An 18,584-nucleotide genomic window follows, 5' to 3' on the forward strand; every position below is an offset into this window, starting at 1 on the left:
TATTAGCTCCATGGCAACTGAAAGCACAATCCTATGTAAGCTTACATAGAAGTAAGTCCTACTGTATTAAGTGTGGCTTCCTTGCAGCTAAGCATGCATAGGATTTTACCCTTAGACACAACATTAATCTATATCTTTGAAATGAAATCATTGCTTATTTCTGAACTGTTTACTTTCCATTTCCATTTGCAATTTTAATATATGCCTAGTTTTGCAAATTATTTGTTGAAGGTGAACTGCAAGTGCTCTTCGATGTGACACTATACTGTCATTAATACTGCAGTTGAGTTAGTGCCGAAGTCCATGTTACGTTCATTTATTGGAACACAAGGACTGTTATTCTGAGCCTGAGGTAATCTAGCTGAGGATTTTCTTTCTGGCTAAGGATAGCACTAGATGTTTCAGAGCAGTCACATGATGAAGGAATGATTTATCCCCTCTTGTATGTGCTCCATGAAGTATTTATTTAAACTTGTCCTGTGACTGAATGCTGAACTTGAGAAAATGGCCAAGAGCACAAGTAAGAACCTATTCCAGCAAGGTTTCAGTAAGAAAGTGCTAAAACTTCTCTTGTTAAAGGTATTCCAGACGCTGCCAAGTTGAATTTGAAGAAGCTTGCTAAGATTAGCATAGGAAGAAGTTTGCTAGATCAGACCAAATGTCCATCACCTCAAACATCCTGCTCTCCACCTGGGGCAGCCAGATGCCTCCAAGAAACCCACAAGCAGGGCATAAGCTACCCACTCTGCAGTTGCTTCCACCAACTTGTGGGCATAACTCATTATGACCGATTATCATTCAGGAACCCATTAACCAAATATTTGTGTAACCCTCCTCTAAAGCGATCCATGTTGTTAGCTGTCACTGTATTTTGTGGCAGCAAAATCCATGAATTATGAGTTTCTTTGTCTAGTCTGAATCTGCTAGCAATAAATTTCATTGAATGACAGGGAATTTCTAGTGTTACACTCCACCAGCTTTTGTGCCCTCTTTGCTGTGTGTCTCCAATTAAAATCGCCCACACAAAATTACAGCAAAGCAAATGCAGCACCATAAACACATGTCCATAATTGCTCTTACCAGAGATCTCTATAAACTTGCAGGCCACATAATTGTGACATGCAGTGACATTACTTTGGGCAGGGCAAGGATAGTTTAGGACAAAGGCAGTTTGGATTTGATATCCTACTTTATCAATACCCGAAGGAGTCTTAAAGCGACTAACATTCTCCTTTCCCTTCCTCCCCCACAACAAACACTCTGTGAGGTGAGTGAGGCTGAGAGAATTCAAAGAAGTGTCACTGACCCAAGGTCACCCAGCAGCTGCATGTGGAGGAGCGGGGACGCGAACCTGGTTCACCAGATTACGAGTCTACCGCTCTTAACCACTACACCACACTGGCTCTCGCATCCTTTGCAGGGAACCCTTGAATCCTTCCCTTATCAAGCAGAATTAGGCCCTTTAGTGTAATGCTCTTATAGCTTTGGAGTGGCAAGTGAGACAAAGGCAGGCAGTTCTGTACCACGTGCTCTGCTTTATTTAAGGCGATTCCCACCCTCCTCTTTCCTACAGTCAGAGGACTCAGGGCAGCTTACAGCAACTTACAGATCAATAAAAGCATCTTCAAAATAATCAGGATCAGTTTTCTATTTTTATAAAACCCCATTCTACTTGCCCTACAAGTCCAGATGCTTGCAAGTCCATGCAGCCCTTGCTCTGCAGCAGTCTTTCAGGCAGTGGATCATTATGAGGGTCTAGGCAGAGGCAGGGCTGAGGCAAAATAAGACAGGTAGCAGAAGCTGGGAATGGAGAATTGGTGCTATCAGGCCTTTGTACACTTCCCTCACTATCTGGCCAGCCGCTGATGCTCCTTCCACCTACACACCCACCCTGTGAAACTCCTGTCCAGTATGGGAAACTCCAGTGCACCTGACCAATCCCCATTCCTAATTCTGAGGAAGGACCCCATTCTTTGGAGTGAGGGATGGGTTCTGCTCCTCCTACAGCTGCTCCCACATTCCTCCGCCTCCTCTAACAGTTGTTTTGCTTTTGCTACCATGGCAACCCTGCCAGTGTAAGCCCTCTTCTCTCCTCCTGAGAAGGGGGTCCAGATTGCCCAGAAGGAGACGTGTCTGTGCTGCTTTGCTGCAGCAACTTGAAACACCTTTTTACAAAAAAATTCTAGCTACAGCAACAAAGCAACAGGCAGCTCACATAATCTTGTTGGCTGCCTCACCAACAGAGAACACTACTGGTGTGGCCACCATATTAGCAGCAGCAAAATGGTTAATTGTATAGTAGGATCAGGGCAGCAGCAGGAAGTGGTTAGAGACCATGAAGGACAAGCTTTTCCATCTACTCTGCCTCCATCTCTCTGCCTTGGATTCTTCATTGCTGCAGGGAAGAAGCTGTGTTATGATGATCAAAGGCATCACCTCTGCAACAATCCCTTTCTGAGAGCAATTCCTCCAGCTTTCCCTTGATGGGCTTAGCACAATCTTGCCAATTTAGCTGCAGCAGTGTCAGCCTTCTTTTGCTCCAGTACAGTTTAAGCGATGTCTTGGCATGTGGCTGTAATTCAGTTTTGGTAACGCTACTATTACTATAGCAACAAGATAAGAAGTTAGCACTGAAGCTGTTCCTTCCTAGCACATAGAGCCTGGCTTTGGATATGGAAAAATGTAACTATTTGTTGCTGTGTTAGCTTAGGGAAATCTCTCTTATTATGTATATTCAGTACATTCCGTCGTCCACATTTTTGTTATTACACAAGGCTGCTCCTTTTTTCGGATAAAAGGAAATTGTGGTTAGTACCAAAACACACACACAAAACTGAGAATTCCTAGAAATGTGTCTTCTCTTTTTGAAGTCATTTACACATGTGCTGGAAAAGTTTTGTTTATTCCATGCCTCATTTCAAGCCTGAAATTAGCAATTAATAAGCACATCTTTGTAAAATACTAGCTAGTAAGTATTTGGGGAAAACACTGGCAAGGATGAGCAAACCAAAATAAATCCAGGCAAGACAGGTGAGTGCATCTGTTTGGGAGAAACTGCCTCCTCAAAATAGGGTCACACTTTCCATTAAAGAGCAGGTTGGAGGTGGGATGTGCGCCTAGATTTGGATTGCTTCTGTGTGCCCTGATGACAACTGTGTCAGGAGTACATTTTATCAACCCTGCCTTATAGGCCACTTGCTAGGGTTACCACATTTTGAAGAGCTAAAAAGAGAACACATGCTGACTTCTACTTTTAACTATGATCGCTATGACGACTCTCATTTTAAATACTCCTACTTTAATAATAATAATAATAATAATTAATAATATAGTAAAAACCCAATTTAAAATTAATTGTAAGTTATATTCCTGTTTTATTGCTCCTGTATAATTTCAACATTTTGTAAACTGTTTTGAGAGGTTGTGTACTTGAAAAATGATGCATCAATGCTTAAAAGTAAATTGTGACATAAACTACAGTCATACCTCGTGTTGCGTTAGGTTCATATTGCGTCTTTTCATGCGCACGCACAGAAGCGTTCCGTGTGCTTCGCACATGCACAGAAGCACTCTATCGCACTCCGCGCTTGCGCAGAAGCACCGCTCTAGTTGCAGACTTTTTGGGGTGCGAACGGTACCCCGGAACTGATCGTGCCCACAACTAGAGGTACCACTGTATTGTTGTGTAGAGCCCCCTTTATCTGATGCATGAGGTGTTATTCCCAACTGACAGATTATATGCTCACATATGTGAGTACAGTCAAAAGAAGGATGGTGGGGAAACATGGTTAGAAAATGAGTCAACCAGAATCTCTGTTGTTTTTGCTGACTCATACTAGCACAACTACCCCTTTGGAATTCATTGTATTCAGTAAAAGTAGCGCTCTACATATTGTGTGAAGGTTTGCTGAGATTTATTTTATCTTCACCACTGGTGCAATTTATTTAAAACAGTAAGTTCCTTACAGCAAACATAAGAGGCAAATAGCAAATTTTGTAAATAGTGAATTGATAGTGAAGGACTGTTGGCTCTGCCAAAGACAGAGTCCATGATTGTTCAGCAACTGCTGTCTGGATCCAATTCCAATATTTTATCACACTTGCTATAGTGCTAGAACTGAGCAGTTGCTTCCTTGGCCTTATGTTTCTTGTTTATAGAGATTATTTACAACTATTCATATCCTGGTGCTTCTCCCTAAGGAGTTTAGAACATTGAAACACTATAAGATATATGTAAACAATAGACTTTTGACTTCTACTCAGGCCTGGAGCTGAGGAATGGGCTGTAACTCAGTGCTAAGAGTCCCAAATTCAGTACTTGGCATTTCCAGGTAAGGCTAGGGAAAACCTGCCTAAAACTCTGGAGAGCTGCTGGTCTTTCCTTCCTTTTCATTCTCTCTATTGAGGGAATGGAGGAGAAATTTGCTCAGTCCCCATCTAACTTAATTAATTATTCACCAGTCCATGATTTCTGTGCAGATTGTTCAGTGTATCTGTCAATCAGATTAGGCATGTTACTGAATTTTGCAAGGCAGTTTTGGTTAAAAATATATATGCACAAAACGTGTATTTTAGAGCAGTGGTTCCCAACCTTTCCCCCCCTTCACTGACCACTTGAAAATTGCTCAGGCCCTTGGCAGACCACTTAATGGTTTTTCTGCCTGTTGTAGCAATTGTAATGCTCTGCGCTCGATGCTGTATGATTTTTAGTTGCAATTATTTTATGGCTTGTGTATTGTATTCCATAGTGTTACAATTTGAATTCCAATTTTTAATACAATAGACTACAAGAAATAAAGGAAGCAATAAAAGTGTGGTTAAAAATCAATAAGAAATTTAGTGCAATGGATGTGCCATTTCACTACTTCAACCACAAATCCACAAACGTGCAATGGTAAAGGTAAGGTAAAGGACCCCTGGACAGTTAAGTCCAGTCGAATTCACTTTCAGGCCGAGAGAGCCGGCATTTGTCCACAGATGGCTTTCCAGGTCATATGGCCAGCATGACTAAACCACTTCTGGTGCAATGGAACACAGTGATGGAAGCCAGAGCACATGGAAACGCTGTTTACCTTCCCACCTATTTATCTACTTGCACTGGTGTGCTTTCGAACTGCTAGGTTGGCAGGAGCTAGGACATAGCAATAGGAGCTCACCCCATCGCGTGTATTCGAACCACCAACCTTCCAATCGACAACCCCAAGAGGCTCAGTGGTTTAGACCACAGCGCCACCGGCTTGTGCAATGCAGTGGATCACATGAGTGAAGCTCATGAACCACCTGTGGTCCAAACAACAGGAACCTCTACTTACAGAAAGGCATACAAAAGTGCATATTTCAATGCATATACAATGTGTATAATTTAAAGACATATTTTTGTGAGTTTAAAAAGAAAATTTGCAAAAACAAGCCTATGATTCAGTGCCTATGATGCTGTTATGAGACGGAAATAGGCTGATCCATCCATTGTTTTCCCTGCTGTCACAATGTAGATGGTAAACTTGTCAGGGCAGAGATATTTCTTTATCTTCTTTTTCTTTAAAGCTCTGTGTGCATGTTGAATAGTGCTACATAAGTAATAATAATAACCTTTTATCTTGCCATCTGGTCTTTTCTATGGCTAATGGCTGAAAACCTGTCTTTCTCCCCCTGCCCCATTTAACTCTACTTAAAGCAAGATTTGTTCATACTTGATTATTTCCTGCTGCTGGATCCAACCTGCATATTGTATGTGAATTGGAAAAATATTTTTCTCTCTAAGTATGAAAGAAAACATTGTCACTGAAACAATTAACTTTGTTTCTCCAGAACACTCTGTTAATTCCTTTCTTCAGTTACAGAGTAATAGTACTTCAGGTTTACTTAATTCTTGTCTACAATAGTTTCTTGGGATTGCAGGGTTTTGATGTGTGTAAATTTCACAGGAATAGATTAGAATACGTAGAAGAACAAAATGGTCAACTCTCATTGTCTTACCTGCAATTTATCTAAGAGGCCAGGTCATCAGTATTCTGGGACTCATTTTCTCTTATGCAAGATGGAATAAATTCTTCCAGCTGTTAGAATCATAAGTATTTCAAGCCAACACTTATAGAACACAAATGGATGCAGCACATGTAATTCATGTGTGAGTAGATTCAGTTTAATGGAGAGACAGATTAAGTTTAATTTATTTTGTAGTTACCCTTGGAACTACAGGGTAAAAATAAAATAAAATTTATATTCATAGGACCGTAGATGTACAAACATTCTGCTAGTGTACTTAGTACAACCTGAGAGATCTAAGTAAAAAACAGATTGCTACTTTCATTTCAATATTATTTCATTTGTGGGTTATTATGATAGAACTGATAAATCAACCAAGCAGAAGTAACTTGTATTTTGCCAATTTTGAGATTTCACCAAGAACAAATTCAAAATGAAGATCTTTTACATAGAGCTAAGAACTATAATTGATTTATCAGATAAGAACTGATTTAAAAGTAGGACACAATGTCTCAATGGAGGATATGACACATCACCCATATTAGTGTCATCATGCTTAGGGTTTTTGTGTGTGTGTTTTGCAATGTAGCAAAAAGAAGTAATAGAACTCAAATTGCTACTAGGATTTGACCTTATTCCAGTAAACGTGCAACCTGTGCTTGTAGTCAGAACAGCAGAAAATTCCTAGACATTTCTGGAAGGCAATAAATTTTAATAGCTACAATCTCTTTGCTTTCCTCTCATTTTCCAGCTACTGTACAAGTTTCCAAACCATGAATCTTGATAAAGTGGGGGTGGGGGGGGTGAATGACGGGCAGATATGGATAAGCATTGCTTGCCTCTTGCCAGGTATCAAATGAATTCTTGAACAAGAATGAGCCCCAATGAAGGACGAATGAGAATAAAATGTCAAAACCCCCAGAAAAGATAAATTACCAAGAAATATCTCCTTTGTGGTCAGAAATAAGTAGTCATAATGCTTTCCAAAGAAGCATCCCAGAGGCAAGCATTGTCAGCCAGGCATCTTTTCTTTAAAACCTTCATGTCAGCTTATTGCCAGATGAACCTGGGGAACAACGATGAGTAGTTAGTGGGAGAAGAGGTAGCAGACTGGGAGGAGGAGGTGTCGGAAGCCGAAGAAGTAATGGGGTTTAGTGAGCAGGAAGAGGCTGTGGCAGAAGGCAGTCCAGAGGCAGAGGCAGAGGCAGAGGCAGAGGCAGAGGCAGAGGCAGAGGCAGAGATCAGGCAGGCTGCTGAAGAAGCCTGGGGGCCTCTCCCTAGTGCTGCGATCAGCTTCTCTCCCTCCTGGACTCCCAGAACATGCAGAGAATGAAGAGGGTGGAGTAATGAGAGGCAAGACAATGAAGCCTTAGGCTGCTGAGGAAGGAACCAGGGCAGGAGCCTTAGAAAGCAATGGGAAGGTGGGGGCCTTCAGTCCTCACAACTGCCTCATTGAGGGCAAGACCTACTAGGAAGAGTTGCTGTGATCACCTGCACTGTTTTTCGGTTCTTTGAATAAAGAGTAAAATTCACCAACACCAGTGGTTGTTTTTTTATTGCTGACCTTTTCCTGGCTCTGGCTCCTGACAATTACTCATGTAGACTTGCCCCTGGATTAATCAGACATTTAAGAATGGCACCAGGTGAACCTAGTTCTCTCAGATGAGCTGGTTTGATCGGTTTAGAAATGTCATTTTTAAAGAGAGAATTCCAGGGTGGAATCAGAATCTGAAACTGGTATCAAATCTGTGGATATAATCCTGGAGAATTAGGACAGGCAAATGGAAGTACGTAGTAGACAGAGTTAATTTATGGGATTTGCTTCCAGAAGGATATGGTGATGTCCACCAACATAGATAGCCTAATCCTACACAAATTTCTCCTTTAAAAGCTATCAATGACCACTGGTCAAGATGGCTACATATAACCTGCAAGATCAGATGGACCATGCTCTGGATACCAGTTCCTGGAAAGAACAGCATTAGAAGGCTATTGCCCTCTCATTCTGCTTGCAGGCTTTCTAGAGATACCTGGTTAATCACTGTAGGTCTGATCCAGGAGGTCTTCTATGACTTAAGGCATGGTAAAGATCAGTTTAGTTTATTGGGCAGCAACTTTTAATTATGTCCAAATATAGATATGCATAGCACAACTACTCAACCCATACTACAAGATGATTCAGCTAAAACAACAACACAAAGTTGGAACTGGACCTAAAGTTGTTTACCTAAGAGCTCTCATGCAAAGCTTTAGGTGGAGCTGCTTCAAACCACATATGCTGTTACTTAATTGTCCGTTGTTATTATTATGAAATTCAGGGTTGTGGAAGTGTTATTGTGACAGCGCTTGGGGATAGAGATCCTATAGAAGCTAAAGGAAAGAAATGGGAAGAAAGGCTCCATTATGTCCTGGAAAACACTTTTTGAAAGTGTGTGTACTTTCTAATGTCATATGACCAAAGTCTGCTTTCTAACTTACTGAGCAGTATATACAGGATCTCTCCTTTGAAATCATCCAATTTACTTTGAACCTATACCAAAGAGAGAGAACATTGCCTTTCAAATGTACTATGCCATGGATTCTAAAAACTGAGCTAAATTTAAACTAATGGAAATGAGATTGGTGAATAAGAGTTTAATCTTGAATTCAAGCAAAGAGATTTCCATGCAAGGTTTTTTCCACCTTCATGAAACTTATGCTAAGTGTTTCTGTTTAAAACCACCCAAGGCCCAATCCTCTCTTGTGCTCCTCTGTATTAATCCCTTGTGTCAAGGACAAAGATTTTCTGGCACATTGTGTTAACTAATACCACATGTTCCAACTCCTTAGAGAGAATGTATCTGTAGCACTTGTTTTTAATGTTGGGAACTTTACATGCTGTTCGTTTTGTTTAACAAAAAAGAACAACATTACATGCAGAGGGTAAAACTGTGCTGTTAAACTTCTGTATCCTGTATGTGAAATGGATGCCATGTGCCAAAATAATGTGCCAAGACTGGTGTTAGTGGATGAGGCCACTAGGCAGGAGCAAGCTGCTGCTGTTCATGGTAGAATTTAAACAAGGACCTCCAAAATAAATGCTGTGCTTAATTTGAACTATTTTTACATCTGATCACTGTTTGTAAAAGAGCAAAACTGCTGTGAATATGGCGCCATGAATTGTCCTACCAGAGACACTAACTGGCAGGTTCCTTTGCCCACTTTTTAAACCCTGGCTGCTCTTTAATGCATGCAAAACTGGCAACATCTTGTACCTGAGATTGTGGTATACTCAAACTCATAAGCAGAGCTGGCCTTCAGGCTTCCTCAGGTGGCAGAGGGTAGGAGGGAGGCAGGTAGTCGTGATGAGGTGGTGGAGGTCAAAGTTGTGTGTGTCAAGAGGTCCATGCTGCACTCACTAGCCTGGTGCCCTGGAGGCAGCTAGTTCCAAAGTGAGGTTCAACTGCTGGCTTTGGTTGCCCTGATGGATGACTGTTACAGGGAGCAGGACAAGTTGGGGAAATGGCAATCCCAAACATCTGGAGGACCCCAGGTTGAAGAAGGCTGTTTTAACAAAAGGTGGGAAATGTGTGGATCATGTCTATCTATAATTGTGTCTCTAGGTAGCACTGAACTTACTGTATTTGGATGGAGTTGGGCATTTCCTGCTGTTGCTCTGCCGTTTTTGTTTAAGACAGCCAAACACGTTCTTGTCTAGCTTCCTACTGGTGTGCCCTAAGCCTTCCACAACAGAAGACTTGGACTACATGCAGCAGCCAATGAACTAAATCAGCTATCACACCCCCATTGCTCGTACTGAAGTCAAGCAAAAAGAGAGTGGTACTTTGGGCCCAAAAACTATTGCGTGGTTCTTGTCCTTTAGAGCATATTGTGGAAAAGCATTGCAAAGACATCACCCTCTATTATTACAAATATACTAGCCCATAATACTACTATAAGTAAAAAGCTGGAAATGGCAAACGGCAGGAGCAGTTTCCTCTTTGACTGTGGCAACAAGAGGAGTCCTCCAGCAACAAGGAGGCACAGGTATTGTGGCTTCTGTTTGCTGGACTTGTTCCACAGCTGTTGTCTCTGCTTGTGGCTCCATGGGTATATACTTATCATTGTAAACAAAGCTCATAGGATAATATCTGATAAGAGAAGGAATGGTGTGTGAGGTAGAAAAGAATGGCACACACTCATTCCCAGTATGCACTTTGGTGATGTGTATCTGCAAAAATGCAGATATGTTTTGAAAGATTTTAAGAGAAGAGAGCTCTTGCATCAGTTTATAACATTAGGTTTGCAGCTTGGTTGCTAGATTCCAATTTGGAACAGGATCATTTTCCATCACCTAGGTAAACAATCCTTAAATAAATTCTAACAGTGCTAGTAATATAAAGTTACCCGCCATGTAGAAAACATGGAAAGAGTTAGCCTGAAGACTTGCTTTCTGCTATAGACTGTGCCTTCCTTTATCCATTTAATTGTGTTCTTGCAGTCCAGAAAGTAATGAACCAATTTCAGGGTATAGTTGAATGAAGCCACCAACCTGTCTTTTCCCAGCATTTCATTGGTTGCAAGAATGGAGTTCTTCAGTTGGGTCCTGGGTTCTCATCCTAATATTCAGAAAACTGCCAGTGCTAACTTAATTACTGTGACTATCCTATACTGAGGTTTCAAGTAAGTAACTGAAATTTACTGTAGTGCATTAAATTGAATCCAGATTTATAAAATGCCTTATGTTTCCAGTTACATATAAAACGAGAAAAAATGGCACAATTCAGGCTGTTAATATCCATAATTAGATAACTATTTGTCATCCATGTTTCAGTGATGAGGTATGTTCTAATTATAGCAAATAAGTCTTCAGCAGTTGTTAATATCTATTTAAATACAAGGCCAAAAATGTCAAATGGGGAATTGTATGCAGACTATTAATATTTTATTTACTAATGGATTTTGAGCCTGCCTTTCAAGGCATAATGGTCCTAAGGTGGCTCACAAAATTAAAGCAGCATAAAACAATGAAATGCTCAATAACTCCATCAAAATCTAAACTCTAAAAACAACAGCAATTTAAATACCCAACATGCCACATGTCTTTCTTTCAAAAAGAAGATAGAAATAAAAGCCTCTTTCAGAGTTTACTTAAAGGCCAATGCAGAATGGGCCATGCATTCCTTTCTAGGGTAATAAATCCTTACATGTGGGAGCACCATCAGAAAGGCTCTGGAAGCCACCCACATAATGGACCTTACTGTTGTGCTGGAGAACAAAGCCCAGGAGGCTGGATTTGAGACCTAGGCTAACTCATATGTACAGTACATTCAGATAACCTACTGTCAAACTGCCGGGCTTAAGACCAACACTTAAAATGGGAATGGAAATAAATAGGCAGTTATTGCAGGTGGTAGGGTGGCCAATTTAACATTTCCAAAAAAAGAGGAAAACATCACCAGAAAAAGGACAGATTTGCATAAAATGCACATATTCTAATACATATGCACAGATGCAAATCTAGAAATAATTATGACAGAAGAACAATACCAGGGAAGGCTGTGACTAGGTGACCTGTATGCCTGCTCAATCTGCTCTCCATGTGCTACCTGCAGATAAGCAACAACAAATCTACTTCTTAGGATTCTTTATCATTCTCTCTTTGCCATCAGCTCATCCCAGAGAGGCAGTGGAAATTCCTAACAGGTGTTTGGAGACAGTATTGGGATGGATGAAGGCAAACAAACTGAATCATAATCCTGGTAACACAGTACAGAATTAGTAGCGCTCTTCAGATATTATAGCCATGCAGTGGGGAGGTGGGGTGTCACCAGTTGTAGCCCTGGCCTCAGTTACACATGCTCCTATCACATCCAGACTGAAATATTGTAATGTGTTCTACACAGGGTTGTCTTTAAAGATGGTTTAGGAACGTCAAGTGGTACAGATTGCACTTGCTATGTTTATGCTATGTGAAGAGTGGCTTGGCCCAAGTCTGTTTTAAAGATAAAGAATCCTAAGAAGTAGATTTGTTGTTGCTTATTTGCAAGTGCACAAGACTGAGTCTGATATCTCAGTGTTCAGTAGACATATCTAGACCCTTTCTCTCCTATTTGGTAAGTTCAGGGTTTTTAGTTTTTGGTTTTAACTTGAAATGTAGGATTGTGTCCACTTGTGAGATTTCATTGTAGCAGCTCTGTTTTTAAAGGAGATTACAAACTAAGAGAAAGCCAAACTGTGGAGTTAAACTGCCTCACTTTGTTCAGCCTGTTAAACAGATAGCATCATTTACTGATTTGGTGTGTGGTGTTAATTTCTTTCATACTCAGCTGTACAATAGGGATCTTCGGAGAAAAGGCAGAAGAGGAAAAATGCAGAAAGCCCCCAAATCTTAACTACAACATGAACTTTAACATGCTAATTTCAGCTATGATCATGGGAATTGTACAGATGGACTGGAAGTGATATACAAAGTGCAGATGTCCCTTTTGTTCATCTGGCTCTTCGATGACGAGGTAGTCACAGCTGGACAAAATTCCCCAATAATTTCTTTTCAGTGATTGCAGGCCAGCCCCGTTAAAATGAGTGGGAGTTTTGCCATTGACCTCAATAAGATGTGGATTGAACTTTGCATGTTTTTGAAGAAATGTGTCTTGGTAATACTATTTTTTTCCAGCGGGTGATCAGCTACTTGATTTCACATTCAGGTGCAAAGGAAATGCAGGCAGGCCTAGGATAATATAAAGCTGAGCACATAGTCTGGATTGAGTTAATTGGAACTTCAACTCAAAGAGCAAAGCAGCTTATAGTATATTATTATTAATTAATAAAGGTATTAATAATAATATTTTTATTACTATAAATTACCTTGGTCCTCCTGATGGACAAGGGGCAGCAAACAGAATGAGTCCTGCTAAGACTGAGATTCTGCAGGCAGGCACTTCCCAGATCTAGGGGTTAGGGAATTCACTAGTTCCGGATAGGGTTGCACACATCTTGAAACATACGTTGTGTAGTTTGGGAGTGCTCCTGGATCAATCTCTGTCACCAGGGGCTCTGGTGACACCTGTTACAATGAACACCTATTATCAGCTTAGGATGACATGCCAACTATACCCTTTCCTTGACAAGGATAGCTTAGCCATTCATGCATTGGGACAATTCTGCCTATGAAACCACACCCCATAGAATATTGTAGGGCAGTGACCCCAGACAGACATTTTCTGCTGTTGCCCCTCTACTGTAGAATGCCCTTCTCTATCATTAATGAACCATCATTTGCTTCAGATGGCTTGGGAAGACTTATCTTTTGGCCTAGGCTTACCCTGACCCATAAGATTCGACCCTGTTTTGCATGTTTGGATCCTCTCAATTTGTTTTATTTGTTTTTATATGCTTTTTATGGGTTGTTAGACCGCTGTTTTATTGGTGCAAATTAGGTGAGTTCATTTTTAAATGTGAACTGAATTGGAAGTTGTACGAGCAGACCACCTGATTACAGTCTCCCACACTATGTTTTTGTATTTATATTTAAATTGCCATTGTTTCTTAGTTTGCATCAATACATCTACAATATGCAATCAGTGCCCTTTTTTTGGTGAAGCATTTTCCTCTTTTCGGCAATAAAAAAATAAGTGACCAGCCTATAAAGAACGAAAATTATTCTTTAGCAGAAATCCTGCTTTAACACCATGTTCAACTGATTTAAAGTGGTTAAGTAATGACTTAGACCTGTATCAGATTTGTCCACTGGAGTTTTTTTAAAAATAAAAATAAAAATAAACATTAACCAGCTAGTATGAATTAGTTATTTCTCTCTGGGTCATCTTGACATAACTGTAAAGTTCAAAAGCAGAAGTCTGAGGAAAGCAAGGAATCTGACATAATTTAAGACACAATATTTGGGGACATGCCAGAAGTGGAACCAAATGCCTTATACAGTATCCTTAGAAAGCTTTCTATTGACTCTGTGTGACTGTGTGCCTGAAAGGGGAGTAGGTGTCAATAAAATCCTAATACAGCAAAATTATCACCTTTTAAAAGCAGGCTATAAGACCTAAAGTGATTGCTACCTTAGAAATGTTTTTAGCCCTTCTGCAAGGTAAAGCAGGTTATTCCAATTGGTACTTTAATCAATTTACTTATTCAAAATATTTATAACTCTCCCTTCATCAAAACTAACACCAGGGCAGGGCATATCATGCTACAAGTACAGTGGATGGAGCTTTAAAGGGAAACTATGTGAAGCTGTGAGAGAATAAAGAAAGGAGGAAATAGAATGACCAATGAGCAAAAGGAGAGCTAAACTGGGAGCTGTCCGACTTTCCAGTCGGAAGCCAGGAAGTTTTGCAGTAGGAGGAAAAAGCCACTGGTGAACACTGTCCTTGGCTGGAGGACTATTAAAAGGCAGGAAAGGGCAGAGAGTGTGTCTCTTCTTATTTAAAGTACAACTCAGATGAAGACTAAGGAGTTCTAGAATGGAAGGAGAACGAAGCAAATGATGCAAACTCACCTGGCAGAGAAAGTACTTTAGTGGAGCCTTCCTATACTTACCTGTGCCCTGATGTCCCCAAAAAAGAGAGAACTGTAAAAGAAGGAAGAGTGAAACATGCCTGACTCTTACATTTCACTGCATATGTCAGATGGTTGGATTGCCTTTACACTCTTTTTGGGAACTTCCTTGGAGCTTCTGACTGGCCAGATGTGGAAACAGAATGCTGGATTAGACTCCTGGCTCTGACCCAGATGTTCTCTGATTTGTCCTGGTTCCCTAAGGAATTTTCTGCTGTAGCTCTTCAGATTGCAGGTGTGCAGCTGTTATGTTTTTGAATGGTTCTATGCTAAAAAATAAAATAAAATAAAATCTCCCTGCTTTATAATAAATTTAGCATATTGGGAAGAGAGTTACACCAAACCTCTCAGATGTATTATTTACTTTACTACATGAAGGGAATTCTTACTTGGGGTAGTAGTCAAAATTTAACTCCTTTTGTGTAATATGAAGTGCTGCATTGCAGAATCCTGCCACTTCAATGCAGCACTTCATTCTGGCTGTATTCACCCCATAGTTTATTCCATTTCCCCGTTTCCTAACAGTTAATATCTGCATTATATGTGAGCTTTCACATGATGTAAAAACCGCTTTCAGAAAACTAAAGGACTACATAACATGTTTAAGTCTGGTATCCCTTTAATTTGATTTCAGATAAAAGTCTGTTTGCGCCTTAAAATGAAGGTGCACATTTATAATGCGTATGCTACACATGTCAAAGAAAACGCATAATGAAGAGTTGTGCTGAACAATGAGAGCACACTGGCTTGGACTTGGCACTTAAGGATTTCAGTGTGATGACTATACCGCTGTTGGCAAGCACAGTGACATTTTGACATAGATTGAATTATACCTGTTTTATGACAAGAGCATTTTCTAGACGAGTAACTGTGACTACCTGTCATTTTGTTAATAGCAAGCAGACTCCAATGATTTGTAGCGTGTATGTGATAGCATATTTTAATTAGCGTGACTGTTTATGTAAGCACTAGCTAAGATGGGGTAATGTTACTAAGAATTACAGCATTGGCTCTGGACAGGGTAATGTGTCAGGATGAGGAATCTGGTCACTGTAATGCTATTGTGGTTGTTTATCAGTCCAGTTTTGATGCCACGAAGCCTCTGTTGCAGTAGTGAAAATATAGCATACTAACACTGTTTGAAACCCACTGGTATTTTGTTTTACTGTACTTCGCATGTTGTTAAATATACAATTTCCCTGGGTTTATTTTTATTGACCGTACATCACTTCAAGCACCCAAATGGTGGGAAATATGAGTAATAAGTGGATATATAGCAAAGAACTCAAAGAGAAAAACTGGCAAAGCTTAAAAACTATCAAGATCAGGCTATGGCTAACACTTAACTACAGTTGGCAAACACAACGGAATGATCGCTCCCCACATCAAATGGGGGGCCTTTGGGTGGTCACACGCAGCCCCCTGGATCCCATGTGGCTCCAGGTAGTTTGGGCTGGCTTCGCCCTCCCCAGGCTAGATACCTGGAGGTCTCAGCCTACCTCAGCCAATCACCCAATCCTGCCTGGGGAGGCATTGCTCCCCAGGTAGGCGGAAGGACTGCCCTGCCCACACAACAGAGGGTGGATCTTACCTGTGAATCGTCAGTTGGATCTTCTCCCACCCTGCCCTCCCTCAGTGAAGCCTTCTTTTACAGGTTAACTTCTTCTCCACAGGTACACGGGCGCTGCTACATCATGGTCACTGTTGAAGGGCCAGAAAGGAATCTTCCTGCATTGGCAGGTTTTCCCTTCCCCGTAGCAAAACGTCACAACTTTGGCAGTTTCAGGCCTTAGGCGGAATCCTTTAGTCTATCTTCCCTAAATTGGGGGGGGCATGAAGCGGTGACCCACGCCCCCCTTGCAGCGGTGATCCCAGGGTTCCCCATTAAAGAGGTCTTGAAGGGAGGCATTGGCCAGACACCAAGAGGTTGTCATTGCTCTCCCCTGCGAAGGCAGCAAAATGGGGGGGGGCGGGCTCTCTGCTTGAACATATGTTCTCCAGAGCCAGCCCAATCCCCCACACATTCTGGATAACGCTGATGTCCCCGAGATCCCCAGCTGGAGACTGGGAAGGATAAACACCCAATGCCTGAGCCAAGGTCTCCCTATATCTGAAACTTAATAAAGTTGTGGCCAATTTTAATCCCACAGCACGTTGTCTTGAGTCATTGTTCCACTCGGGAGCCACCTGGGGTTGGGGGGACTCTGCCTGTCCACGCAATGACCTACTGCTCTTTTTAATTTCTCGACTGTTCACACTGAGTAGACTTAACATAAAGGACAAACAGAATTGGGCCTTTCTTAAATAAATTTTAAAGAGAAGTAATATTCTATCATTTGCAGTATCTGTCATATGAACATTACAGGAATGGCTACTAGTGGTATGCTACTGGCTAGTGTATGATGACTATTGTGGTACGCTACTGAATACCAGTTGCTGGACACTGCAGGAGAGGAGAGTGCTGTTGTGCCTGGGCCCTGCTTATGGGTTTCCCACAGGCATCTGATTGGCCACTTTGAGAACAGGTTGCTGGACAAGATGGGCCATTGGCATGATCCAGCGGGCTCTTCTTATGTTCTTAATGGGACCCACTCTATCCTTTCTCAGAGCACATCACTGCGGCACCATAACAAGATTATTGTAAACGGTTGTGATGCGACGGTGAAATCACTGAAGACTTTTGGGAAATTACTGCAAACGGCTTCCTGTAGACTGGCTTTCATGTGATTGCAGCTGCCGCTTTGCAAATGTTTTCTTGCTTTACAAATGTATTATCCACTTCACAGTGTAAGACATAATACAAATAAGATAAAATACAAAAAGTTACAAACTCTAGAAACAATTAAGACTATTTGTACAGACTCTAAAGGCACCATCCCTGTAAATGGACAATTAATATTTCATAAATGACAGGGGTCACACCTCAGAGAAAGCCTTCTTAAGTAAAGCAGTAGGCATCTAAACATTATGATGCAGAGTGCCTTTCTAATTTCATCTGGCCATTGATTCCAGAAAGCTGTAGCTGCAATACCAAAAGCCTGATTTCTAGCACAAACTAGGTGCACCTGTGGGGCATGTGGTACTCTCAGCTGTGCCACATCTGTTGCTACATGATGCCACTCTGAAGCATCTGTTGAGACAGCATTGGCTACCACACATTTATGCTGTTGAAAACATGTCCTATATGTATGCTGAAAAGTTTGTTCTGCTTGAGTTGGTAACATCCCATACTTTTCTGCTTTCTCTCCCCCAACCTCAGTTAAGAGACAAAGCCTGAAAGTTCAGATCAATGCAACTGGTGATGCAGTGTGCATGAGATACATTCGACCCAGTCCAAGCACCAAACTGGAAGGCTTCATCTTGGGGTACGGCAGCAGCTTCTTCTCTAACCAGTATATTCCTCTGCCATCAGACGGGAAATCTTACATAACCGAAGTTGGTAAGCCAATGTCCAGATCTGAATCTTGGAGAGATGGTTGTGGCGTCTGAAATTGCATTTACTTGTGGTCTGGATAGGGATACCCAAGGCTTAAAACCAAAGGAAATATCGAATTTCAACAGTGGCAAACACATCTGTATTTTCTGAATTGTTTGTTATTTTGTTCCCTTCTTTGCAATTTTCAGTTACTGACATTTTCCAGAGGCACTGAATATGTAAATGAAAGAGGCTAATTTGACACAAATGCAATTGAAATGTTGAACAGGCAATCCAAACAGATCTTTAATATAAGCACTGCATGTTAGCCAGTTACTTGTTGATTTGTAGCTAAAGCTGTGGGTCTTAGCACCATAATCCTTAAGAAGTGAATCTAAGCTTTTAGATCATCATTCATTACTATTAAGTCAGCTTGCATATTCTTTGTTTCACTCTTCACGGATCTCTTATTTCAATATTAATTCTAATGTGGAATGAAATATCGCCCTCCAAATTTTGTTGAACTACAACTCCTATCACCATTGGCCCTGCTGCCTGGGGTTGCTGGGAGTTGTAGTCCACATCTCCTAACCTAGCATGCCTAGGAGATTGATGTAGTCAAAAGTGTTGTTGC

General features: G+C 41.1%; 1 protein-coding gene across 22 annotated transcripts in view; it reads left to right on the plus strand.

The window, feature by feature from the left end:
• Positions 1–18,584, plus strand: part of ABI3BP (ABI family member 3 binding protein) — a 128,461-nt gene that overhangs the window by 9,634 nt on the left and 100,243 nt on the right. For all 22 annotated transcript variants that reach the window (XM_083500748.1, XM_083500749.1, XM_083500750.1 and 19 more), the window contains exon 2: positions 17,795–17,974. In XM_083500748.1, coding sequence (XP_083356874.1) covers positions 17,795–17,974 — 180 coding nt within the window. The remainder of the gene's footprint in view (positions 1–17,794; positions 17,975–18,584) is intronic.

Source organism: Podarcis liolepis (assembly GCF_965112155.1).
Source record: "Podarcis liolepis genome assembly, chromosome: 4".
Taxonomy (NCBI): Eukaryota; Metazoa; Chordata; class Lepidosauria; order Squamata; family Lacertidae; genus Podarcis; species Podarcis liolepis.